This window comes from Oncorhynchus keta, chromosome 21 (assembly GCF_023373465.1).
Source record: "Oncorhynchus keta strain PuntledgeMale-10-30-2019 chromosome 21, Oket_V2, whole genome shotgun sequence".
Taxonomy (NCBI): domain Eukaryota; kingdom Metazoa; phylum Chordata; class Actinopteri; order Salmoniformes; family Salmonidae; genus Oncorhynchus; species Oncorhynchus keta.
The window spans coordinates 45,421,822-45,448,945 of NC_068441.1; the positions used below are offsets into that span (position 1 = coordinate 45,421,822).

Sequence of the window (27,124 nt, forward strand, 5' to 3'; positions counted from 1 at the left end):
GTATACAACCTTGCTCCATTAACATGTACAAACAGAGTACCCTGCACACACTACCCTGCATGCACCAGTACAGTATGTGCACATCAAATATAATACATGATCTTTTTCAGCAAAGTGTGTTTTTCCATCTTGAGCATACCACTTGGAAAGATAAACCATACTCCTTTCAGTCACATTAGCAATGCCTAGCAGCCACGCTTTGAGCACTTACTACCTCCGTACCCTCATGCTTAAACCACCTCCTCAACACCGAGCTAGTAGACCTATGGTAGTTTGTTTACCTTTACCAACTTCTGTGTGGACTGTGTGAATAAAATCTCCACTTTCAGAAATGTCCATCTTGACATATAATCACTGTTTTTGTCAGAGCCAAATTAGAGCTATGCGAAAAGTAACTATGGCTTTTGGACTTTAAATGGACGGCTGACCACGGCTCGCAAATGGACAGTGGTAGGTAACATTAGCTTTTAACACGGCCGCATAACTTACCATAATGCCAGGGCCATTTTATTTAGAAAATAAAAAAGACACATAAAGAGAGATGATGTCCTGTTGTTTTAAATTGAACAGACATTAATCAAAAAGGCATAGATAGAAGCTTTCATCGTGTGGAGGGCTCTCTCAGGCTACTATTAGCACTGGCTCCTAGCATTATCACTGAACGAACTGGCCAACCCCGCAGCTAGCCACAATTTGCTCTGCTCGCTGCTGCTTTTGCCCAGTAGCAGATACATGTGTGCATAATAGGGCAGCAACATTACATAGGAAGACACTACAGAACCCATGAACATACCATAGGTGGGCAAAGCGAGTAGCACTCACAGAAATATGCTTATGCTAACTCTACCACAATTGTTCTGACAATATTCATCAATTTTATCAACTTTTTGATCCCTTAGCATGGATCTACATTAGGTAGAATCCTGGTGGAATTGAAACATCAAGTATATCTCTGGTAAGGTCTGAGTAAGATGAGTTTGAAAGTATAAGCTGTACTACATTTCCAACACCTAACCACATAGAACACGTTCCACTATCCTCACAGGACTCTTAATACAGAGGTGAAACAGCCTGTACAGCAGCCTGACTCTCTCCCTGTTCAACCAATGGTCTGAACATGAAGACATTCACACGGCTCAGTGCAAAATTCAATCGCCGTCGCAACGCAAATTTGATTTAAGACTCATATTTCATTAGCCAGACCATGTTTTCACAGGACAACGGCAAATGATCCCTCTGAATTAATCTTCGGCCTGACAGGCCTAGTTAATTCTCCTCTCCTCCTTGCCGTTAACCGATCTGAAACAACAAGCAGACTTGAATGATATGTAAACAAAAAAATGTTGGTTCCCGGGCTCTCTCTTGTAAGGGCCATGAGCTATGGTAAGGCCACGTTAGGAAGAACATGACAGCAGCGTTAAGTGAAAATGAATATGCCGCGTTACTTTCTTCTTCTTTTTCTTCTTCTTCTTATTACACAAGAGCTTTCCACCAAGGCCATAAAACAGCACAGCGAGCATGTGCAAGCTACTGGGTGAAGAAGTGTCCCATGGGCATGTAACTGGGTGAAGATGTGTCCCGTGTGCATGCTACTGCCTGAAGATGTGCCCCATGTGCATGTAACTGGGTGAAGATGTGTCCCGTGTGCATGCTACTGCCTGAAGATGTGCCCCATGTGCATGTAACTGGGTGAAGATGTGTCCCGTGTGCATGCTACTGCCTGAAGATGGGTCCCGTGTGCATGCTACTGCCTGAAGATGTGTCCCGTGTGCATGCTACTGCCTGAAGATGTGTCCCGCGTGCATGCTACTGCCTGAAGATGTGTCCCGTGTGCATGCTACTGCCTGAAGATGTGTCCCGCGTGCATGCTACTGCCTGAAGATGTGTCCCGCGTGCATGCTACTTCCTGAAGATGGGTCCCGTGTGCATGCTACTTCCTGAAGATGGGTCCCGTGTGCATGCTACTGCCTGAAGATGGGTCCCGTGTGCATGTTACTGGCTGAAGATGTGTCCCGTGTGCATGCTACTGCCTGAAGATGTGTCCCGTGTGCATGCTACTGCCTGAAGATGTGTCCCGTGTGCATACTACTGCCTGAAGAGGGGTCCCGTGTGCATGCTACTGCCTGAAGATGGGTCCCGTGTGCATGTTACTGCCTGAAGAGGGCCCCGTGTGCATGCTACTGCCTGAAGATGTGTCCCGTGTGCATGCTACTGCCTGAAGATGTGTCCCGTGTGCATACTACTGCCTGAAGATGGGTCCCGTGTGCATGCTACTGCCTGAAGATGTGTCCCGTGTGCATACTACTGCCTGAAGATGTGTCCCGTGTGCATGCTACTGCTTTGAAGATGGGTCCCGTGTGCATGCTACTGGCTAATAATGTGTCCGAAATGGCACCCTATTCCATACCTACACTCTTAGAAAAAAAGGCGAATTCTAGCAGTGGTGAAAAGTACTTAAGTAAAAATACTTTTAAATACTACTTAAGTAGTTTTTGGGAGTATCTGTACTTCACTATTTATATTTTTGACAACTTTTACTTGTACTTCACTACATTCCGAAATAAAATAATGTACTTTTTACTTGGTACATTTTCCCTGACCCCCAAAAGTAGTTGTTACATTTTCAATGCTTAGCAAGAAAGAATTGGTCCAATTCACATTCTTATGAAAATCTCTGAAACTGGAAACACTTATCTCCCTCACTAGCTTTAAGCACCAACTGTCAGAGCATCTTACAGATTACTGCACCTGTACATAGCCCACCTATAATTTAGCCCAAACAACTACCTCTTTCCCAAATGTATTTAATTTATTTATTTATTTAGCTCCTTTGCACCCCATTATTTTTATTTCTACTTTGCACATTCTTCCATTGCAAAACTACCATTCCAGTGTTTTACTTGCTATATTGTATTTACTTTGCCACCATGGCCTTTTTTGCCTTTACCTCCCTTCTCACCTAATTTGCTCACATTGTATATAGACTTGTTTATACTGTATTATTGACTGTATGTTTGTTTTACTCCATGTGTAACTCTGTGTCGTTGTATCTGTCGAACTGCTTTGCTTTATCTTGGCCAGGTCGCAATTGTAAATGAGAACTTGTTCTCAACTTGCCTACCTGGTTAAATAAAGGTGAAATAAATAAAATAAATAAAAAATATGAAGAGAACAATCCTGGCAATCCATACTGTCTTTGATCTGGCGGACTCACTAAACATACATTCTTCATTTGTAAATTATGTCTGAGTGTTGGAGTGTGACCATGGCTATCCGTAAATTCTAAAAACAAGAAAATTGTGCTGTCTGGTTTGCTTAATAGAAGTCATTTTATAAGTTATAGGTCATTTTCCATTATTCATTATTTATGCTTTTACTTTTGATACTTAAGTATATTTTAGCAATTACATTTACTTTTGACACTTAAGTATATTTAAAACCAAATACTTTTACTCATGTAGTATTTTATTGGGTGACTTTTGGTTTTACTAATTCATTGCCACCGGGGCCCGCCGATGTAAGAACGTAACTGCTTAGTTACTGCATGATTGTAGAGGGTTTCCTAATGCGTTAGTCCTGTTAGCTATGAAGTTACTTTAGCCAATATGATGACAACGAAGTAGGCTGTATGTAGCAGTTATGATATGGTTTGGCTTAGAAATGTTTGGCTTGGAAATCCAGTCAGGAGTGTGCAAGGCATTATTGAATGTGTTACTGTCTATCCATGCGTCACTGGCCTGTGTGCACCTACATTGTAAACTTTCATTCATAGGCTAGGTTGTAGCAACTTCATGAAAATGTGAGTATGATGTAGTAGCCTAAAACTATCAATGTTACATTGAACTGGGTAAATGGAAGGCGGTGCCCCTGAAAAAAAAGTGTCCTCCCTCATCTTAAACTGCACTGATCGCCACTGGTCTCTGGGTAGAGTGGTTACAGTCCCTGTGTAGAGAGTGGTTACCGTCTCCGGTAGAGAGTGGTTACCGTCTCTGGTAGAGAGTGGTTACCGTCTCTGATAGAGAGTGGTTACCGTCTCTGGTAGAGAGTGGTTACCGTCTCTGGTAGAGAGTGGTTACCGTCTCTGGTAGAGAGTGGTTACCGTCTATGGCAGAGAGTGGTTACGGTCTCTGATAGAGAGGTTACGGTCTCTGGGTAGAGTGGTTACCGTCTCTGATAGAGAGTGGTTCCCGTCTCTGATAGAGAGTGGTTACAGTCTCTGATAGAGAGTGGTTACAGTCTCTGATAGAGAGTGGTTGCCGTCTCTGATAGAGGTTACGGTCTCTGGGTAGAGTGGTTACTGTCTCTGATAGAGAGTGGTTACCGTCTCTGATATAGAGTGGTTACGGTCTCTGATATAGAGTGGTTACAGTCTCTGATATAGAGTGGTTACGGTCTCTGATATAGAGAGGTTACGGTCTCTGGGTAGAGTGGTTACGGTCTCTGATAGAGAGTGGTTACTGTCTCTGATAGAGAGTGGTTACAGTCTCTGATATAGAGTGGTTACAGTCTCTGATATAGAGTGGTTACGGTCTCTGATATAGAGAGGTTACGGTCTCTGGGTAGAGTGGTTACGGTCTCTGATAGAGAGTGGTTACTGTCTCTGATAGAGAAGTTACGGTCTCTGGGTAGAGTGGTTACCGTCTCTGATAGAGAGTGGTTACCGTCTCTGATAGAGAGTGGTTACCGTCTCTGATAGAGAGTGGTTACCGTCTCTGATAGAGAGTGGTTACTGTCTCTGATAGAGAAGTTACGGTCTCTGGGTAGAGTGGTTACGGTCTCTGATAGAGAGTGGTTACCGTCTCTGATAGAGAAGTTACGGTCTCTGATAGAGAGTGGTTACCGTCTCTGGTAGAGAGTGGTTACCGTCTCCGGTAGGGAGTGGTTACCGTCTCTGGTAGAGAGTGGTTACCGTCTCTGGTAGAGAGTGGTTACCGTCTCCGGTAGAGAGTGGTTACCGTCTCTGGTAGAGAGTGGTTACCGTCTCTGGTAGAGAGTGGTTACCGTCTCTGGTAGAGAGTGGTTACCGTCTATGGCAGAGAGTGGTTACGGTCTCTGATAGAGAGGTTACGGTCTCTGGGTAGAGTGGTTACCGTCTCTGATAGAGAGTGGTTCCCGTCTCTGATAGAGAGTGGTTACAGTCTCTGATAGAGAGTGGTTACAGTCTCTGATAGAGAGTGGTTGCCGTCTCTGATAGAGGTCACGGTCTCTGGGTAGAGTGGTTACTGTCTCTGATAGAGAGTGGTTACCGTCTCTGATAGAGAGTGGTTACGGTCTCTGATAGAGAGTGGTTAACGTCTCTGATAGAGAGTGGTTACCGTCTCTGATAGAGAAGTTACGGTCTCTGGGTAGAGTGGTTACGGTCGCTGATAGAGAGTGGTTACCGTCTCTAATAGAGAGTGGTTACAGTCTCTGATATAGAGTGGTTACAGTCTCTGATATAGAGTGTTACGGTCTCTGATATAGAGAGGTTACGGTCTCTGGGTAGAGTGGTTACCGTCTCTGATAGAGAGTGGTTCCCGTCTCTGATAGAGAGTGGTTACGGTCTCTAATAGAGAGTGGTTACCGTCTCTGATAGAGAGTGGTTACCGTCTCTGATAGAGAGTGGTTACCGTCTCTGATAGAGAGTGGTTACCGTCTCTGATAGAGAGTGGTTACTGTCTCTGATAGAGAAGTTACGGTCTCTGGGTAGAGTGGTTACGGTCTCTGATAGAGAGTGGTTACCGTCTCTGATAGAGAAGTTACGGTCTCTGATAGAGAGTGGTTACGGTCTCTGGGTAGAGTGGTCACGGTCTCTGATAGAGAGTGGTTACCGTCTCTGATAGAGAAGTTGAAGTCTCTGGGTAGAGTGGTTACCGTCTCTGAGAGAGAGTGGTTACCGTCTCTGATAGAGAAGTTATGGTCTCTGGGTAGAGTGGTTACCGTCTCTGATAGAGAGTGGTTACCGTCTCTGAGAGAGAGTGGTTACCGTCTCTGATAGAGAAGTTGCGGTCTCTGGGTAGAGTGGTTACCGTCTCTGATAGAGAAGTTACGGTCTCTGGGTAGAGTGGTTACGGTCTCTGATAGAGAGTGGTTACCGTCTCTGATAGAGAAGTTACGGTCTCTGGGTAGAGTGGTTACGGTCTCTGATAGAGAGTGGTTACCGTCTCTGATAGAGAAGTTACGGTCTCTGGGTAGAGAGTGGTTACGGTCTCTGATAGAGAGTGGTTACCGTCTCTGATAGAGAGTGGTTACCGTCTCTGATAGAGAGTGGTTACCGTCTCTGATAGAGAGTGGTTACCGTCTCTGATAGAGAGTGGTTACCGTCTCTGATAGAGAATGGTTACGGTCTCTGGGTAGAGTGGTTACCGTCTCTGATAGAGAGTGGTTACAGTCTCTGATAGAGAAGTTACGGTCTCTGGGTAGAGTGGTTACGGTCTCTGATAGAGAGTGGTTACAGTCTCTGATAGAGAAGTTACGGTCTCTGGGTAGAGTGGTTACGGTCTCTGATAGAGAGTGGTTACAGTCTCTGATAGAGAAGTTACAGTCTCTGGGTAGAGTGTTTACGGTCTCTGATAGAGAAGTTATGGTCTCTGGGTAGAGTGGTTACCGTCTCTGATAGAGAGTGGTTACCGTCTCTGAAAGAGAAGTTATGGTCTCTGGGTAGAGTGGTTACGGTCTCTGATAGAGAGTGGTTACCGTCTCTGATAGAGAGGTTACGGTCTCTGGGAAGAGTGGTTACGGTCTCTGATAGAGAAGTTACGGTCTCTGGGTAGAGTGGTTACAGTCTCTGTGTAGAGTGGTTACAGTCTCTGGGTAGAGTGGTTACGGTCTCTGGGTAGAGTGGTTAAAGTCTCTGGGTAGAGTGGTTACAGTCTCTGGGTAGAGTGGTTACAGTCTCTGGGTAGAGTGGTTACAGTCTCTGGGTAGAGAGTGGTTACAGTCTCTGGGTAGAGAGTGGTTACCGTCTCTGATAGAGAGTGGTTACGGTCTCTGATAGAGAGTGGTTACCGTCTCTGATAGAGAAGTTACGGTCTCTGGGTAGAGTGGTTGCTGTCTCTGATAGAGAAGTTACGGTCTCTGGGTAGAGAGTGGTTATCGTCTCTGATAGAAAAGTTACGGTCTCTGGGTAGAGAGTGGTTACAGTCTCTGGGTAGAGTGGTTACAGTCTCTGGTAGAGAGTGGTTACCGTCTCTGGTAGAGAGTGGTTACTGTCTCTGGTAGAGAGTGGTTACCGTCTCTGGTAGAGAGTGGTTACTGTCTCTGATACAGAGTGGTTACCGTCTCTGATAGAGAAGTTACGGTCTCTGGGTAGAATGGTTACCGTCGCTAATAGAGAGTGCTTACAGTCTCTGATATAGAGTGGTTACGGTCTCTGATAGAGAGTGGTTACCGTCTCTAATAGAGAGTGGTTACAGTCTCTGGGTAGAGTGGTTACGGTCTCTGGGTAGAGTGGTTACAGTCTCTAATAGAGAGTGGTTACATTCTCTGATAGAGAGCGGTTACAGTCTCTGTGTAGAGTGGTTACAGTCTCTGTGTATATTGGTTACAGTCTCTGTGTATATTGGTTACAGTCTCTGTGTATATTGGTTACAGTCTCTGTGTAGAGTGGTTACTGTCTCTGTGTAGAGTGGTTACAGTCTCTGGGTAGAGTGGTTACGGTCTCTGGGTAGAGTGGTTACGGTCTCTGGGTAGAGTGGTTAACGTCTCTGATAGAGAGTGGTGACCGTCTATGATAGAGAGTGGTTACGGTCTCTGGGTAGAGTGGTTACGGTCTCTGATAGAGAGTGGTTACCGTCTCTGATAGAGAGTGGTTACTGTCTCTGGTAGAGAGTGGTTACCGTCTCTGGTAGAGAGTGGTTACTGTCTCTGATACAGAGTGGTTACCGTCTCTGATAGAGAAGTTACGGTCTCTGGGTAGAATGGTTACCGTCGCTAATAGAGAGTGCTTACAGTCTCTGATATAGAGTGGTTACGGTCTCTGATAGAGAGTGGTTACCGTCTCTAATAGAGAGTGGTTACAGTCTCTGGGTAGAGTGGTTACGGTCTCTGGGTAGAGTGGTTACAGTCTCTAATAGAGAGTGGTTACATTCTCTGATAGAGAGCGGTTACAGTCTCTGTGTAGAGTGGTTACAGTCTCTGTGTATATTGGTTACAGTCTCTGTGTATATTGGTTACAGTCTCTGTGTATATTGGTTACAGTCTCTGTGTAGAGTGGTTACTGTCTCTGTGTAGAGTGGTTACAGTCTCTGGGTAGAGTGGTTACGGTCTCTGGGTAGAGTGGTTAACGTCTCTGATAGAGAGTGGTGACCGTCTATGATAGAGAGTGGTTACGGTCTCTGGGTAGAGTGGTTACGGTCTCTGATAGAGAGTGGTTACTGTCTCTGATAGAGAGTGGTTACCGTCTCTGATAGAGAAGTTACGGTCTCTGGGTAGAATGGTTACCGTCGCTAATAGAGAGTGCTTACAGTCTCTGATATAGAGTGGTTACGGTCTCTGATAGAGAGTGGTTACCGTCTCTAATAGAGAGTGGTTACAGTCTCTGGGTAGAGTGGTTACGGTCTCTGGGTAGAGTGGTTACAGTCTCTGTGTGGAGAGTTACGGTCTCTGGGTAGAGTGGTTACGGTCTCTAATAGAGAGTGGTTACAGTCTCTGATAGAGAGCGGTTACAGTCTCTGTGTATATTGGTTACAGTCTCTGTGTATATTGGTTACAGTCTCTGTGTATATTGGTTACAGTCTCTGTGTATATTGGTTACAGTCTCTGTGTATATTGGTTACAGTCTCTGTGTACAGTGGTTACAGTCTCTGTGTAGAGTGGTTACAGTCTCTGTGTAGAGTGGTTACGGTCTCTGGGTAGAGTGGTTACAGTCTCTGGGTAGAGTGGTTACAGTCTCTGGGTAGAGTGGTTACAGTCTCTGGGTAGAGTGGTTACAGTCTCTGGGTAGAGTGGTTACGGTCTCTGGGAAGAGTGGTTACAGTCTCTGGGTAGAGTGGTTACAGTCTCTGGGTAGAGTGGTTACGGTCTCTGGGTAGAGAGTGGTTACCGTCTTTGATAGAGAGTGGCTACCTTCTCTGATAGAGAAGTTATGGTCTCTGGGTAGAGTGGTTACAGTCTCTGATAGAGAGTGGTTACCGTCTCTGATAGAGGAGTTACGGTCTCTGGGTAGAGTGGTTACGGTCTCTGATAGAGAGTGGTTACCGTCTCTGATAGAGAAGTTACGGTCTCTGGGTAGAGTGGTTACAGTCTCTGATAGAGAGTGGTTACCGTCTCTGATAGAGAAGTTACGGTCTCTGGGTAGAGAGTGGTTACGGTCTCTGATAGAGAGTGGTTACCGTCTCTGATAGAGAGTGGTTACCGTCTCTGATAGAGAGTGGTTACCGTCTCTGATAGAGAGTGGTTACCGTCTCTGATAGAGAGTGGTTACGGTCTCTGGGTAGAGTGGTTACCGTCTCTGATAGAGAGTGGTTACAGTCTCTGATAGAGAAGTTACGGTCTCTGGGTAGAGTGGTTACGGTCTCTGATAGAGAGTGGTTACCGTCTCTGATAGAGAAGTTACGGTCTCTGATAGTGGTTACGGTCTCTGGGTAGAGTGGTTACAGTCTCTGATAGAGAGTGGTTACAGTCTCTGATAGAGAAGTTACGGTCTCTGGGTAGAGTGTTTACGGTCTCTGATAGAGAAGTTATGGTCTCTGGGTAGAGTGGTTACGGTCTCTGATAGAGAGTGGTTACCGTCTCTGATAGAGAGGTTACGGTCTCTGGGAAGAGTGGTTACGGTCTCTGGGTAGAGTGGTTACAGTCTCTGGGTAGAGTGGTTACAGTCTCTGGGTAGAGAGTGGTTACCGTCTCTGATAGAGAGTGGTTACGGTCTCTGATAGAGAGTGGTTACCGTCTCTGATAGAGAAGTTACGGTCTCTGGGTAGAGTGGTTGCTGTCTCTGATAGAGAAGTTACGGTCTCTGGGTAGAGAGTGGTTATCGTCTCTGATAGAAAAGTTACGGTCTCTGGGTAGAGAGTGGTTACAGTCTCTGGGTAGAGTGGTTACAGTCTCTGGTAGAGAGTGGTTACCGTCTCTGGTAGAGAGTGGTTACTGTCTCTGGTAGAGAGTGGTTACCGTCTCTGGTAGAGAGTGGTTACTGTCTCTGATACAGAGTGGTTACCGTCTCTGATAGAGAAGTTACGGTCTCTGGGTAGAATGGTTACCGTCGCTAATAGAGAGTGCTTACAGTCTCTGATATAGAGTGGTTACGGTCTCTGATAGAGAGTGGTTACCGTCTCTAATAGAGAGTGGTTACAGTCTCTGGGTAGAGTGGTTACGGTCTCTGGGTAGAGTGGTTACAGTCTCTAATAGAGAGTGGTTACATTCTCTGATAGAGAGCGGTTACAGTCTCTGTGTAGAGTGGTTACAGTCTCTGTGTATATTGGTTACAGTCTCTGTGTATATTGGTTACAGTCTCTGTGTATATTGGTTACAGTCTCTGTGTAGAGTGGTTACTGTCTCTGTGTAGAGTGGTTACAGTCTCTGGGTAGAGTGGTTACGGTCTCTGGGTAGAGTGGTTACGGTCTCTGGGTAGAGTGGTTAACGTCTCTGATAGAGAGTGGTGACCGTCTATGATAGAGAGTGGTTACGGTCTCTGGGTAGAGTGGTTACGGTCTCTGATAGAGAGTGGTTACCGTCTCTGATAGAGAGTGGTTACTGTCTCTGGTAGAGAGTGGTTACCGTCTCTGGTAGAGAGTGGTTACTGTCTCTGATACAGAGTGGTTACCGTCTCTGATAGAGAAGTTACGGTCTCTGGGTAGAATGGTTACCGTCGCTAATAGAGAGTGCTTACAGTCTCTGATATAGAGTGGTTACGGTCTCTGATAGAGAGTGGTTACCGTCTCTAATAGAGAGTGGTTACAGTCTCTGGGTAGAGTGGTTACGGTCTCTGGGTAGAGTGGTTACAGTCTCTAATAGAGAGTGGTTACATTCTCTGATAGAGAGCGGTTACAGTCTCTGTGTAGAGTGGTTACAGTCTCTGTGTATATTGGTTACAGTCTCTGTGTATATTGGTTACAGTCTCTGTGTATATTGGTTACAGTCTCTGTGTAGAGTGGTTACTGTCTCTGTGTAGAGTGGTTACAGTCTCTGGGTAGAGTGGTTACGGTCTCTGGGTAGAGTGGTTAACGTCTCTGATAGAGAGTGGTGACCGTCTATGATAGAGAGTGGTTACGGTCTCTGGGTAGAGTGGTTACGGTCTCTGATAGAGAGTGGTTACTGTCTCTGATAGAGAGTGGTTACCGTCTCTGATAGAGAAGTTACGGTCTCTGGGTAGAATGGTTACCGTCGCTAATAGAGAGTGCTTACAGTCTCTGATATAGAGTGGTTACGGTCTCTGATAGAGAGTGGTTACCGTCTCTAATAGAGAGTGGTTACAGTCTCTGGGTAGAGTGGTTACGGTCTCTGGGTAGAGTGGTTACAGTCTCTGTGTGGAGAGGTTACGGTCTCTGGGTAGAGTGGTTACGGTCTCTAATAGAGAGTGGTTACAGTCTCTGATAGAGAGCGGTTACAGTCTCTGTGTATATTGGTTACAGTCTCTGTGTATATTGGTTACAGTCTCTGTGTATATTGGTTACAGTCTCTGTGTATATTGGTTACAGTCTCTGTGTATATTGGTTACAGTCTCTGTGTACAGTGGTTACAGTCTCTGTGTAGAGTGGTTACAGTCTCTGTGTAGAGTGGTTACGGTCTCTGGGTAGAGTGGTTACAGTCTCTGGGTAGAGTGGTTACAGTCTCTGGGTAGAGTGGTTACAGTCTCTGGGTAGAGTGGTTACAGTCTCTGGGTAGAGTGGTTACGGTCTCTGGGAAGAGTGGTTACAGTCTCTGGGTAGAGTGGTTACAGTCTCTGGGTAGAGTGGTTACGGTCTCTGGGTAGAGAGTGGTTACCGTCTTTGATAGAGAGTGGTTACCGTCTCTGATAGAGGAGTTACGGTCTCTGGGTAGAGTGGTTACGGTCTCTGATAGAGAGTGGTTACCGTCTCTGATAGAGAAGTTACGGTCTCTGGGTAGAGTGGTTACAGTCTCTGATAGAGAGTGGTTACCGTCTCTGATAGAGAAGTTACGGTCTCTGGGTAGAGAGTGGTTACGGTCTCTGATAGAGAGTGGTTACCGTCTCTGAAAGAGAGTGGTTACCGTCTCTGATAGAGAGTGGTTACCGTCTCTGATAGAGAGTGGTTACCGTCTCTGATAGAGAAGTTACGGTCTCTGGGTAGAGTGGTTACCGTCTCTGATAGAGAGTGGTTACAGTCTCTGATAGAGAAGTTACGGTCTCTGGATAGAGTGGTTACGGTCTCTGATAGAGAGTGGTTACCGTCTCTGATAGAGAAGTTACGGTCTCTGATAGTGGTTACGGTCTCTGGGTAGAGTGGTTACAGTCTCTGATAGAGAGTGGTTACAGTCTCTGATAGAGAAGTTACGGTCTCTGGGTAGAGTGTTTACGGTCTCTGATAGAGAAGTTATGGTCTCTGGGTAGAGTGGTTACGGTCTCTGATAGAGAGTGGTTACCGTCTCTGATAGAGAGGTTACGGTCTCTGGGAAGAGTGGTTACGGTCTCTGATAGAGAAGTTACGGTCTCTGGGTAGAGTAGTTACAGTCTCTGTGTAGAGTGGTTACAGTCTCTGGGTAGAGTGGTTACGGTCTCTGGGTAGAGTGGTTAAAGTCCTGGGTAGAGTGGTTACAGTCTCTGGGTAGAGTGGTTACAGTCTCTGGGTAGAGTGGTCACGGTCTCTGATAGAGAGTGGTTACCGTCTCTGATAGAGAAGTTACGGTCTCTGGGTAGAGAGTGGTTATCGTCTCTGATAGAAAAGTTACAGTCTCTGTGTATATTGGTTACAGTCTCTGTGTATATTGGTTACAGTCTCTGTGTATATTGGTTACAGTCTCTGTGTATATTGGTTACAGTCTCTGTGTAGAGTGGTTACAGTCTCTGTGTAGAGTGGTTACAGTCTCTGGGTAGAGTGGTTACGGTCTCTGGGTAGAGTGGTTACAGCCTCTGGGTAGAGTGGTTACGGTCTCTGGGTAGAGAGTGGTTACCGTCTTTGATAGAGAAGTTACGGTCTCTGGGTAGAGTGGTTAACGTCTCTGATAGAGAGTGGTTACCGTTTTTGATAGAGAGTGGTTACCGTCTCTGATAGAGAGTGGTTACAGTCTCTGATATAGAGTGGTTGCTGTCTCTGATAGGGAGTGGTTACCGTCTCTGATAGAGAAGTTACGGTCTCTGGGTAGAGAGTGGTTATCGTCTCTGATAGAAAAGTTACGGTCTCTGGGTAGAGTGGTTACCGTCTCTGATAGAGAGTGGTGACCGTCTATGATAGAGAGTGGTTACGGTCTCTGGGTAGAGTGGTTACGGTCTCTGATAGAGAGTGGTTACGGTCTCTGATAGAGAAGTTACGGTCTCTGGGTAGAGTGGTGACCGTCTATGATAGAGAGTGGTTACGGTCTCTGGGTAGAGTGGTTACGGTCTCTGATAGAGAGTGGTTACGGTCTCTGATAGAGAGTGGTTACCGTCTCTGATAGAGAGTGGTTACCGTCTCTGATAGAGAAGTTACAGTCTCTGGGTAGAGTGGTTACGGTCTCTGGGTAGAGTGGTTACAGTCTCTGTGTGGAGAGTTTACGGTCTCTAATAGAGAGTGGTTACAGTCTCTGATAGAGAGCGGTTACAGTCTCTGTGTAGAGTGGTTACAGTCTCTGTGTATATTGGTTACAGTCTCTGTGTATATTGGTTACAGTCTCTGTGTATATTGGTTACAGTCTCTGTGTATATTGGTTACAGTCTCTGTGTAGAGTGGTTACAGTCTCTGTGTAGAGTGGTTAAGGTCTCTGGGTAGAGTGGTTAAGGTCTCTGGGCAGAGTGGTTACAGTCTCTGGGTAGAGCGGTTACAGTCTCTGGGTAGAGTGGTTACAGTCTCTGGGCAGAGTGGTTACAGTCTCTGGGTAGAGTGGTTACGGTCTCTGGGAAGAGTGGTTACAGTCTCTGGGTAGAGTGGTTACAGTCTCTGGGTAGAGTGGTTACGGTCTCTGGGTAGAGAGTGGTTACCGTCTTTGATAGAGAGTTGTTACCTTCTCTGATAGAGAAGTTACGGTCTCTGGGTAGAGTGGTTACAGTCTCTGATAGAGAGTGGTTACCGTCTCTGATAGAGGAGTTACGGTCCCTGGGTAGAGTGGTTACGGTCTCTGATAGAGAGTGGTTACCGTCTCTGATAGAGAAGTTACGGTCTCTGGGTAGAGTGGTTACCGTCTCTGATAGAGAGTGGTTATCGTCTCTGATAGAGAAGTTACGGTCTCTGGGTCTGGTTACGGTCTCTGGGTAGAGTGGTTACGGTCTCTAATAGAGAGTGGTTACAGTCTCTGATAGAGAGCGGTTACAGTCTCTGTGTAGAGTGGTTACAGTCTCTGTGTGGAGAGGTTACGGTCTCTGGGTAGAGTGGTTATGGTCTCTAATAGAGAGTGGTTACAGTCTCTGATAGAGAGCGGTTACAGTCTCTGTGTAGAGTGGTTACAGTCTCTGTGTATATTGGTTACAGTCTCTGTGTATATTGGTTACAGTCTCTGTGTATATTGGTTACAGTCTCTGTGTATATTGGTTACAGTCTCTGTGTATATTGGTTACAGTCTCTGGGTAGAGTGGTTACGGTCTCTGGGTAGAGTGGTTACAGTCTCTGGGTAGAGTGGTTACAGTCTCTGGGTAGAGTGGTTACAGTCTCTGTGTAGAGTGGTTACAGTCTCTGGGTAGAGTGGTTACGGTCTCTGGGAAGAGTGGTTACAGTCTCTGGGTAGAGTGGTTACAGTCTCTGGGTAGAGTGGTTACGGTCTCTGGGTAGATAGTGGTTACCGTCTTTGATAGAGAAGTTACGGTGTCTGGGTAGAGTGGTTAACGTCTCTGATAGAGAGTGGTTACCGTCTTTGATAGAGAGTGGTTACCGTCTCTGATAGAGAGTGGTTACAGTCTCTGATATAGAGTGGTTGCTGTCTCTGGGTAGAGTGGTTACCATCTCTGATAGAGAGTGGTTACTGTCTCTGATAGAGAAGTTATGGTCTCTGGGTAGAGTGGTTACCGTCTCTGATAGAGAGTGGTTACCGTCTCTGATAGAGAAGTTACTGTCTCTGGGTAGAGTGGTTACCATCTCTGATAGAGAGTGGTTACTGTCTCTGATAGAGAAGTTATGGTCTCTGGGTAGAGTGGTTACTGTCTCTGACAGAGAGTGGTTACCGTCTCTGATAGAGAGGTTACGGTCTCTGGGTAGAGTGGTTACGGTCTCTGATAGAGAGTGGTTACAGTCTCTGATAGAGAAGTTACAGTCTCTGTGTAGAGTGGTTACAGTCTCTGTGAGTGGTTACAGTCTCTGTGGGTTACAGTCTCTGTGTAGAGTGGTTACAGTCTCTGTGTAGAGTGGTTACAGTCTCTGTGTAGAGTGGTTACAGTCTCTGGGTAGAGTGGTTACAGTCTCTGGGTCTCTGGGTAGAGTGGTTACAGTCTCTGGGTAGAGTGGTTACAGTCTCTGGGTATAGTGGTTACAGTCTCTGGGTAGAGTGGTTACAGTCTCTGGGTAGAGTGGTTACAGTCTCTGGGTAGAGTGGTTACGGTCTCTGGGTAGAGAGTGGATACCGTCTCTGATAGAGAGTGGTTACCGTCTCTGATAGAGAGTGGTTACCGTCTCTGATAGAGAGTGTTTGCTGTCTCTGATAGAGAAGTTACAGTCTCTGTGTAGAGTGGTTACAGTCTCTGGGTAGAGTGGTTACAGTCTCTGGGTAGAGTGGTTACAGTCTCTGGTAGATAGTGGTTACCGTCTCTGATAGAGAGTGGTTACCGTCTCTGGTAGAGGATGGTTACCGTCTCTGATAGAGAAGTTACGGTCTCTGGGTAGAGTGGTTACCGTCTCTGATAGAGAGTGGTTACCGTCTCTGATAGAGAGTGGTTACCGTCTCTGATAGAGAGTGGTTACCATCTCTGATAGAGAGTGGTTACCGTCTCTGATAGAGAGTGGTTGCTGTCTCTGATAGAGAAGTTACAGTCTCTGCGTAGAGTGGCTACAGTCTCTGTGTAGAGTGGTTACAGTCTCTGGGTAGAGTGGTTACAGTCTCTGGGTAGAGTGGTTACAGTCTCTGGGTAGAGTGGTTACAGTCTCTGGGTAGAGTGGTTACAGTCTCTGGGTAGAGAGTGGATACCGTCTCTGATAGAGAGTGGTTACGGTGTCTGATAGAGAGTGGTTACCGTCTCTGATAGAGAAGTTACGGTTCTGGGTAGAGTGGTTACGGTCTCTGATAGAGAGTGGTTACCGTCTCTGATAGAGAGTGGTTACCGTCTCTGATAGAGAAGTTACGGTCTCTGGGTCGAGTGGTTACGGTCTCTGGGTAGAGTGGTTACGGTCTCTGAGAGAGAGTGGTTACCGTCTCTGATAGAGAAGAAATGGTCTCTGGGTAGAGTGGTTACCGTCTCTGATAGAGAGTGGTTACCGTCTCTGATAGAGAAGTTACTGTCTCTGGGTAGAGTGGTTTCCATCTCTGATAGAGAAGTTATGGTCTCTGGGTAGAGTGGTTACTGTCTCTGATAGAGAGTGGTTACCGTCTCTGATAGAGAGGTTACGGTCTCTGGGTAGAGTGGTTACGGTCTCTGATAGAGAGTGGTTACAGTCTCTGATAGAGAAGTACAGTCTCTGTGTAGAGTGGTTACAGTCTCTGTGTAGAGTGGTTACAGTCTCTGTGTAGAGTGGTTACAGTCTCTGGGTCAGTCTGATAGAGAAGTTACAGTCTCTGTGTAGAGTGGTTACAGTCTGTGTAGAGTGGTTACAGTCTCTGTGTAGAGTGGTTACAGTCTCTGGGTAGAGTGGTTACAGTCTCTGAGAGTGGTTACAGTCTCTGGGCAGAGTGGTTACAGTCTCTGGGTAGAGTGGTTACGGTCTCTGAGAGAGTGGATACCGTCTCTGATAGAGAGTGGTTACCGTCTCTGATAGAGAGTGGTTACCGTCTCTGGTAGAGGGTGGTTACTCTCTGATAGAGAGTTGTGACCGTCTATGATAGAGAGTGGTTACTGTCTCTGGGTAGAGTGGTTACCATCTCTGATAGAGAGTGGTTACTGTCTCTGATAGAGAAGAAATGGTCTCTGGGTAGAGTGGTTACCGTCTCTGATAGAGAGTGGTTACCGTCTCTGATAGAGAAGTTACTGTCTCTGGGTAGAGTGGTTACCATCTCTGATAGAGAAGTTATGGTCTCTGGGTAGAGTGGTTACTGTCTCTGATAGAGAGTGGTTACCGTCTCTGATAGAGAGGTTACGGTCTCTGGGTAGAGTGGTTACGGTCTCTGATAGAGAGTGGTTACAGTCTCTGATAGAGAGTGGTTACAGTCTCTGTGTAGAGTGGTTACAGTCTCTGTGTAGAGTGGTTACAGTCTCTGTGTAGAGTGGTTACAGTCTCTGTGTAGAGTGGTTACAGTCTCTGGGTAGAGTGGTTACAGTCTCTGGGTAGAGAAGTTACAGTCTCTGTGTAGAGTGGTTACAGTCTCTGGGTAGAGTGGTTACAGTCTCTGGGTAGAGTGGTTACAGTCTCTGGGTAGAGTGGTTACAGTCTCTGGGTAGAGTGGTTACAGTCTCTGGGTAGAGTGGTTACAGTCTCTGGGTAGAGAGTGTTTACGGTCTCTGATAGAGAGTGGATACCGTCTCTGATAGAGTGTTTACTGTCTCTGATAGAGAGTGGTTACAGTCTCTGTAGAGAGTGGTTACAGTCTCTGGTAGAGTGGTTACCGTCTCTGATAGAGAGTTTGACCTTCTATGATAGAGAGTGGTTACCGTCTCTGATAGAGTGGTTACCGTCTCTGGTAGAGGATGGTTACCGTCTCTGATAGAGAGTGGTTCTGGGTACAGTCCGTCTCTGATAGAGAGTGGTTACGTCTCTGGGTAGAGTGGTTACCGTCTCTGATAGAGAGTGGTTACCGTCTCTGATAGAGAAGGTTACAGTCTCTGATAGAGAGTGGTTACTGTCTCTGATAGAGAAGTTACAGTCTCTGCGTAGAGAATGGTTACAGTCTCTGGGTAGAGTGGTTACAGTCTCTGGGTAGAGTGGTTATCAGTCTCTGATAGAAAAGTTACAGTCTCTGGGTAGAGTGGTTACAGTCTCTGGGTAGAGTGGTTACAGTCTCTGGTAGAGAATGGTTACCGTCTCTGATAGAGAGTGGTTACCGTGTCTGATAGAGAGTGGTTACGTCTCTGATAGAGAAGTTAAGGTCTCTGGGTAGAGTGGTTACGGTCTCTGATAGAGAAGTGGTCCCTCTGATAGAGTGGTTACCGTCTCTGACAGAGAAGTTACGGTCTCTGATAGAGAAGTTACGGTCTCTGGGTAGAGAAGTTACGGTCTCTGGGTAGAGTGGTTACCGTCTCTGATAGAGAAGAAATGGTCTCTGGGTAGAGTGGTTACCGTCTCTGATAGAGAGTGGTTACCGTCTCTGATAGAGAAGTTACTGTCTCTGGGTAGAGTGGTTACCAGTCTCTGATAGAGAAGTTATGGTCTCTGGGTAGAGTGGTTACTGTCTCTGATAGAGAGTGGTTACCGTCTCTGATAGAGGTTACGGTCTCTGGGTAGAGAAGGTTACGGTCTCTGATAGAGAGTGGTTACAGTCTCTGATAGAGAAGTTACAGTCTCTGGGTAGAGTGGTTACAGTCTCTGGGTAGAGAGTGGTTACAGTCTCTGATAGAGAGTGGTTACCGTCTCTGATAGAGAGTGGTTACCGTCTCTGATAGAGAGTGGTGACCATCTCTGATAGAGAGTGGTTACAGTCTCTGGGTAGAGTGGTTACAGTCTCTGTGTAGAGTGGTTACAGTCTCTGGGTAGAGTGGTTACAGTCTCTGACAGAGTGGTTACAGTCTCTGGGTAGAGTGGTTACAGTCTCTGGGTAGAGAATTTACGGTCTCTGGGTAGAGTGGTTACCGTCTCTGATAGAGAGTGGTTACCGTCTCTGATAGAGAGTGGTTACCGTCTCTGGTAGAGAGTGGTTACCGTCTCTGATAGAGAGTGGTGACCATCTATGATAGAGAGTGGTTACGGTCTCTGGGTAGAGTGGTTACCGTCTCTGGGTAGAGAAGTTACAGTCTCTGATAGAGTGGTTACCGTCTCTGATGGAAGAAATGGTCTCTGGGTAGAGTGGTTACCGTCTCTGATAGAGAATGGTTACCGTCTCTGATAGAGAGCTGTCTCTGGGTACCCATCTCTGATAGAGAAGTTATGGTCTCTGGGTAGAGTGGTTACTGTCTCTGATAGAGAAGGTTACGGTCTCTGGGTAGAGAGGTTACGGTCTCTGACAGAGAAGTTACGGTCTCTGATAGAGAAGGTTACAGTCTCTGATAGAGAAGTTACAGTCTCTGTGTAGAGTGGTTACAGTCTCTGTGTAGAGTGGTTACAGTCTCTGTGTAGAGTGGTTTCAGTCTCTGGGTAGAGTGGTTACAGTCTCTGATAGAGAAGAAAGGTCTCTGTGTAGAGTGGTTACAGTCTCTGTAGAGAGTGGTTACAGTCTCTGTGAGAGTGGTTACTGTCTCTGGGTAGAGTGGTTACAGTCTCTGGGTAGAGTGGTTACAGTCTCTGGGTAGAGTGGTTACAGTCTCTGGGTAGAGTGGTTACGGTCTCTGGGTAGAGTGGATACCGTCTCTGATAGAGTGGTTACCGTCTCTGATAGAGAGTGGTTACCGTCTCTGGTAGAGGGTGGTTACAGTCTCTGATAGAGAGTTGTGACCTTCTATGATAGAGTGGTTACGGTCTCTGGGTAGAGTGGTTACCGTCTCTGGGTAGAGTGGTTACCGTCTCTGATAGAGAGTGGTTACAGTCTCTGATAGAGAAGTTACGGTCTCTGGGTAGAGTGGTTACGGTCGCTGATAGAGAGTGGTTACAGTCTCTGATAGAGAAGGTTACAGTCTCTGATAGAGAGTGGTTACCGTCTCTGATAGAGAAGTTACGGTCTCTGATAGAGAATGGTTACGGTCTCTGGGTAGAGTGGTTACGGTCTCTGGGTAGAGAGTGGTTATCGTCTCTGATAGAAAAGTTACGGTCTCTGGGTAGAGAGTGCTTACAGTCTCTGGGTAGAGTGGTTACAGTCTCTGGTAGAGAATGGTTACCGTCTCTGATAGAGAGTGGTTACCGTCTCTGATAGAGAGCGGTTACCGTCTCTGATAGAGAAGTTAAGGTCTCTGGGTAGAGTGGTTACGGTCTCTGATAGAGAAGTTACGGTCCCTGGGTAGAGTGGTTACGGTCTCTGACAGAGAAGTTACGGTCTCTGATAGAGAAGTTACGGTCTCTGATAGAGAAGTTACGGTCTCTGGGTAGAGTGGTTACGGTCTCTGGGTAGAGAGTGGTTACCGTCTCTGATAGAGAGTGGTTACCGTCTCTGATAGAGAAGTTACGGTCTCTGGGTAGAGTGGTTACAGTCTCTGATAGAGAAGTTATGGTCTCTGGGTAGAGTGGTTACGGTCTCTGATAGAGAAGTTACGGTCCCTGGTAGAGTGGTTACGGTCTCTGACAGAGAATTTACGGTCTCTGATAGAGAAGTTACGGTCTCTGATAGAGAAGTTACGGTCTCTGGGTAGAGTGGTTACGGTCTCTGGGTAGAGAGTGGTTACGGTCTCTGATAGAGAGTGGTTACCGTCTCTGATAGAGAGTGGTTACCGTCTCTGATAGAGAGTGGTGACCATCTATGATAGAGAGTGGTTACGGTCTCTGGGTAGAGTGGTTACCGTCTCTGATAGAGAAGTTACAGTCTCTGGGTAGAGTGGTTACGGTCTCTGACAGAGAAGTTACGGTCTCTGATAGAGAAGTTACGGTCTCTGATAGAGAAGTTACGGTCTCTGGGTAGAGTGGTTACGGTCTCTGGGTAGAGAGTGGTTACGGTCTCTGATAGAGAGTGGTTACCGTCTCTGATAGAGAGTGGTTACCATCTCTGATAGAGAGTGGTGACCATCTATGATAGAGAGTGGTTACGGTCTCTGGGTAGAGTGGTTACCGTCTCTGATAGAGAAGTTACAGTCTCTGGGTAGAGTGGTTACGGTCTCTGATGGTGGTTACCGTCTCTGATAGAGAATGGTTACCGTCTCTGATAGAGAGTGGTTACCGTCTCTGATAGAGAGCGGTTACCGTCTCTGATAGAGAAGTTACAGTCTCTGGGTAGAGTGGTTACGGTCTCTGATGGTGGTTACCGTCTCTGATAGAGAATGGTTACCGTCTCTGATAGAGAGTGGTTACCGTCTCTGATAGAGAGTGGTTACCGTCTCTGAAAGAGAATGGTTACCGTCTCTGATAGAGAGCTGTCTCTGATAGAGAAGTTAAGGTCTCTGGGTAGAGTGGTTATGGTCTCTGATAGAGAAGTTACGGTCCCTGGGTAGAGTGGTTACGGTCTCTGACAGAGAAGTTACGGTCTCTGATAGAGAAGTTACGGTCTCTGATAGAGAAGTTACGGTCTCTGGGTAGAGTGGTTACGGTCTCTGGGTAGAGAGAAGTTACCGTCTCTGATAGAAGTTACGGTCTCTGATAGAGAAGTTACGGTCTCTGGTAGAGAAGTTACGGTCTCTGATAGAGAAGTTACGGTCTTTGGGTAGAGTGGTTACGGTCTCTGGGTAGAGAGTGGTTACCGTCTCTGATAGAGAAGTTACGGTCTCTGGTAGAGAGTTACGGTCTCTGATAGAGTCGGTCTTTGGGTATGGTTAGGTCTCTGGGTAGAGTGGTTACCGTCTCTGATAGAGAGTTACGGTCTCTGATAGAGAAGTTACGGTCTCTGGTAGAGAAGTCGGTCTCTGATAGAGAAGTACGGTCTTTGGGTAGAGTGGTTACGGTCTCTGGGTAGAGTGGTTACCGTCTCTGATAGAGAAGTTACGGTCTCTGATAGAGAAGTTACGGTCTCTGGTAGAGAAGTGGTCTCTGGTAGAGAAGTTACGGTCTCTGATAGAGTGGTCTTTGGGTAGAGTGGTTACGGTCTCTGGGTAGAGAGTGGTTACCGTCTCTGATAGAGAGTTACGGTCTCTGGTAGAGAAGTTACGGTCTCTGATAGAGAAGTTACGGTCCCTGGGTAGAGTGGTTACCGTCTCTGATAGAGAAGTTACGGTCTCTGGGTAGAGTGGTTACCGTCTCTGATAGAGAAGTTACGGTCCCTGGGTAGAGTGGTTACCGTCTCTGATAGAGAAGTTACGGTCTCTGATAGAAGTTACGGTCCCTGGGTAGAGTGGTTACGGTCTCTGACAGAGAAGTTACGGTCTCTGATAGAGAAGTTACGGTCTCTGATAGAGAAGTTATGGTCTCTGGGTAGAGAGTGGTTACGGTCTCTGGGTAGAGAAGTTACGGTCTCTGATAGAGAAGTTACGGTCTCTGATAGAGAAGTTACGGTCTCTGGGTAGAGAGTGGTTACGGTCTCTGGGTAGAGAGTGGTTACCGTCTCTGATAGAGAAGTTATGGTCTCTGGGTAGAGTGGTTACAGTACAACGACACCAGAAATAAATGATGATTTTTGCAAATCAATCAGTCAAATGTTGATGCTTGGTGATATGGTGGCAGTTTAATGTATGGGACATGTACAGAATGACTTCCTAGAAGCCATCTGAAGTTTGAAGTGAACATAGTCAAATTTAATCTGAATGGTAATAAGCCACAAATCAGCCATGTCTAGAAAGCATTTTTATTTTATTTTATTGACACTTCCATTCTAATGAATAGAAATTGACTTCAACATTATTTCACAATTTTTCATATAGTTCACATTTTCCATAAACAATGCAAGTTGATCCATTCAAGGACTGCTACTACTATTACTAAGTCATACAGTACTGTAGGTGAAGATATTTATGTATACTTTAGCCTACATAATATTCTAGTATGAACACCATCAACTAGGCCTACGCAGTGGCCCTAAGTGCCCTGCGCAGGGCCGGCCCCAGGTAAAAGCGGTTGATTAGGGCCGCCGGACGGTTTTGTTTTTAGGAACTCAGTCGGGGTCTCAACTCACAGTTCAGAGTTAGAATAGTAGAATACACAAGGTGCAATTTCAAAATGTGATTGTGCATCAGCACTTTTCTCATGTTATGTCAGTCACTGACAGTCACTCAATTAGTTATTGTTAGCTAACATTTATTAGATTGGTAAGTTAGCCTAGCCAGCTATGTAAACTTTTAGTAATCATGGTCAATTTACCGACCGGGCACGAAGGGCACGTGCCCAGGGGCCCTGACCTCCAGGGGCCCCCATTGATTTTGTTTGTCACTCTCACTGAGATATCATATTAACATGGCATAAGAAGGAAATTAGCTGTAAAAGTGCAACAACATTTCGATGAGGGCCTCCAAAAGGCTGTGTTTGGGTTGAGGTCTGCTTCAGTAATTGTCAGTCTGTCACCCAAACCCTCAGCCTCTCAACCATGCACCGCGGTGACTTTGACCTTATCACAGTGGTGCCAGATCAACGCCATTAGCTGTTGTTCTACAGGAAGAGGAAATATGACCAGAAAACAAAAACGGAGGGAAATGCTTGACCAGGCACTGCAGTTCTCATTAGCCTTGACACTCTACTCAATGTATAAAACATGAAGTGCACACTCACTTAATGTGTAATTTGACTGAAAGGTGGGATAACAAGGAGGAGAGGGAGGGAGGGTTTGAACATTAACTACCCCCCCTCTCACTCTATTTTTTTTTTATCTCCCTCTCTCTCTCTCTCTTCTGTTCTCTCTCTACTCTTTCTCCTGTTTCAATAAGCATTGCAGACAGAAAAGGGCCAAAACGTGCTGCGTTAGCAGGAATGAATTCCAATCAGAGGCGAAGGAGGGTGAGATCCATTACATTTATCCTAGTATCCCCTTCTCACAAGAAGACTCCCTCTCACACATACACGCAAAACAATGTTCTGCTGTATATCGAAAACAATCACACACAGGCATAAACAACATCTCCCACTTCCTCACAAACTATCAAACCCTCTGGTGATCATAATCTTGGGACTGGGTTGGGTAGCATTGTCCAAATCTGACCTGGGTAAAAATCGCACCATATACACATCTCTTCAAATGTACACTGAATATATAAAACATTAAGAACACCTGCTCTTTCCATGACAGAGACCGACAAGGTGAAAGCTACAATCCCTTATTGATGTAACTTGTTAAATCCACTTCAAATCAGTGAAGATGAAGTGGAGGAGACAGGTTAAAGACATGGATTGTGTACGTCTGCTATTCAGAGGGTGAATTTGCAAGACGAAATATGTAAGTGCCTTTGAAAGGGGTATGGTAGTAGATGCCAGGCGAACAGGTTTGTGTCAAGACCCACATACAGACACTCCTCCCTGGTTATCCTCTTACCCATTTGTGAAAGCTCCGCCACACTCCCAATATATGGCCCTTCCAGGAACTTGGGTTCACTGTCGTTGATATCCTGGACCTTGATGACGAACTCTGACTCGGATTCCAGAAGGTGGTTGGTGAGTCGGTCCCGGGCCTGAGCTCTGAGGGTGTAGTAGCTCTGCTCCTCGCGGTCCAATCGCTCGGTGGCGTGGATGTCGCCTGTCAGCTCGTCGATGATGAAGATAGTGCCCGCTCCTTCCCCGGAGATGGTGTACTTGATGTTCCCCTCGCCCTCGTCCGAATCCGTGTGGATCTGTCAATTGAGGCAATTAAAGTCAAGCTGAGAGTTCATGCTTTTAGAAGGTATACGTCGTTAATTAAAACATATTTATAAAATGCATTGATTTCATTGACTGACAGTTGACACTACTGTGAATGCAGTACTCAGATTTCACAGCATCAGATAAGATGTAGAATTATTCTTCACTTTCTCTTCAAAGCTACAGCCAATAAACAAACATGTTCGTATAGAATTCCATACTCCAAAATAACATATGTTCGAAATGCAGTGGGTGAAAAATACCCAGTTGTCATACTTGAGTAAAAGTAAAGATACCTTATTATACTCATGTAAAAAATAAAGTCACCCAGTAAAATAGTACTTGAGTAAAAGTCTGAAAGTATTTGGTTTTAAATATACTTAAGTATCAAAAGTAAATGTAATTGCTAAAATATACTTAAGTATCAAAACTAAAAGTAAAAGTACAAATAATTTCAATTTCCTTATATAAGCAAACCAGAGCATAATTTTCTTGTTGTTTTTTGTGCAGAAAGCCAGGGGCACACTCCAACAGTCACACATAATTAACAAACAAAGCATGTGTTTAGTGAGTCTGCCAGAGCAGAGGTAGTAGGGATGACCAGGGATGTTCTCTGTTTAGTGAGTCTGCCAGAGCAGAGGTAGTAGGGATGACCAGGGAGGTTCTCTGTTTAGTGAGTCTGCCAGAGCAGAGGTAGTAGGGATGACCAGGGAGGTTCTCTGTTTAGTGAGTCTGCCAGAGCAGAGGTAGTAGGGATGACCAGGGAGGTTCTCTGTTTAGTGAGTCTGCCAGAGCAGAGGTAGTAGGGATGACCAGGAGGTTCTCTGTTTAGTGAGTCTGCCAGAGCAGAGGTAGTAGGGATGACCAGGGAGGTTCTCTGTTTAAGTCTGCCAGAGCAGAGGTAGTAGGGATGACCAGGGATGTTCTCTGTTTAGTGAGTCTGCCAGAGCAGAGGTAGTAGGGATGACCAGGGAGGTTCTCTGTTTAGTGAGTCTGCCAGAGCAGAGGTAGTAGGGATGACCAGGGATGTTCTCTGTTTAGTGAGTCTGCCAGAGCAGAGGTAGTAGGGATGACCAGGGAGGTTCTCTGTTTAGTGAGTCTGCCAGAGCAGAGGTAGTAGGGATGACCAGGGAGGTTCTCTGTTTAGTGAGTCTGCCAGAGCAGAGGTAGTAGGGATGACCAGGGAGGTTCTCTGTTTAGTGAGTCTGCCAGAGCAGAGGTAGTAGGGATGACCAGGGAGGTTCTCTGTTTAGTGAGTCTGCCAGAGCAGAGGTAGTAGGGATGACCAGGGAGGTTCTCTGTTTAGTGAGTCTGCCAGAGCAGAGGTAGTAGGGATGACCAGGGATGTTCTCTGTTTAGTGAGTCTGCCAGAGCAGAGGTAGTAGGGATGACCAGGGAGGTTCTCTGTTTAGTGAGTCTGCCAGAGCAGAGGTAGTAGGGATGACCAGGGAGGTTCTCTGTTTAGTGAGTCTGCCAGAGCAGAGGTAGTAGGGATGACCAGGGAGGTTCTCTGTTTAGTGAGTCTGCCAGAGCAGAGGTAGTAGGGATGACCAGGGAGGTTCTCTGTTTAGTGAGTCTGCCAGAGCAGAGGTAGTAGGGATGACCAGGGATGTTCTCTGTTTAGTGAGTCTGCCAGAGCAGAGGTAGTAGGGATGACCAGGGAGGTTCTCTGTTTAGTGAGTCTGCCAGAGCAGAGGTAGTAGGGATGACCAGGGAGGTTCTCTGTTTAGTGAGTCTGCCAGAGCAGAGGTAGTAGGGATGACCAGGAGGTTCTCTGTTTAGTGAGTCTGCCAGAGCAGAGGTAGTAGGGATGACCAGGGAGGTTCTCTGTTTAGTGAGTCTGCCAGAGCAGAGGTAGTAGGGATGACCAGGGAGGTTCTCTGTTTAGTGAGTCTGCCAGAGCAGAGGTAGTAGGGATGACCAGGGAGGTTCTCTGTTTAGTGAGTCTGCCAGAGCAGAGGTAGTAGGGATGACCAGGGATGTTCTCTGTTTAGTGAGTCTGCCAGAGCAGAGGTAGTAGGGATGACCAGGAGGTTCTCTGTTTAGTGAGTCTGCCAGAGCAGAGGTAGTAGGGATGACCAGGGATGTTCTCTGTTTAGTGAGTCTGCCAGAGCAGAGGTAGTAGGGATGACCAGGGATGTTCTCTGTTTAGTGAGTCTGCCAGAGCAGAGGTAGTAGGGATGACCAGGTAGGTTCTCTGTTTAGTGAGTCTGCCAGAGCAGAGGTAGTAGGGATGACCAGGGATGTTCTCTGTTTAGTGAGTCTGCCAGAGCAGAGGTAGTAGGGATGACCAGGGAGGTTCTCTGTTTAGTGAGTCTGCCAGAGCAGAGGTAGTAGGGATGACCAGGGATGTTCTCTGTTTAGTGAGTCTGCCAGAGCAGAGGTAGTAGGGATGACCAGGGAGGTTCTCTGTTTAGTGAGTCTGCCAGAGCAGAGGTAGTAGGGATGACCAGGGAGGTTCTCTGTTTAGTGAGTCTGCCAGAGCAGAGGTAGTAGGG

General features: G+C 46.3%; 1 protein-coding gene across 4 annotated transcripts in view; it reads right to left on the reverse strand.

Moving 5' to 3' along the window:
• The window catches only part of LOC118372930 (cadherin-22), a 325,996-nt gene that overhangs the window by 164,438 nt on the left and 134,434 nt on the right, over window positions 1–27,124 (reverse strand). For all 4 annotated transcript variants that reach the window (XM_052474027.1, XM_052474023.1, XM_052474025.1 and 1 more), the window contains one exon: window positions 24,325–24,619. In XM_052474027.1, the coding sequence (XP_052329987.1) occupies window positions 24,325–24,619 (295 nt within the window). The remainder of the gene's footprint in view (window positions 1–24,324; window positions 24,620–27,124) is intronic.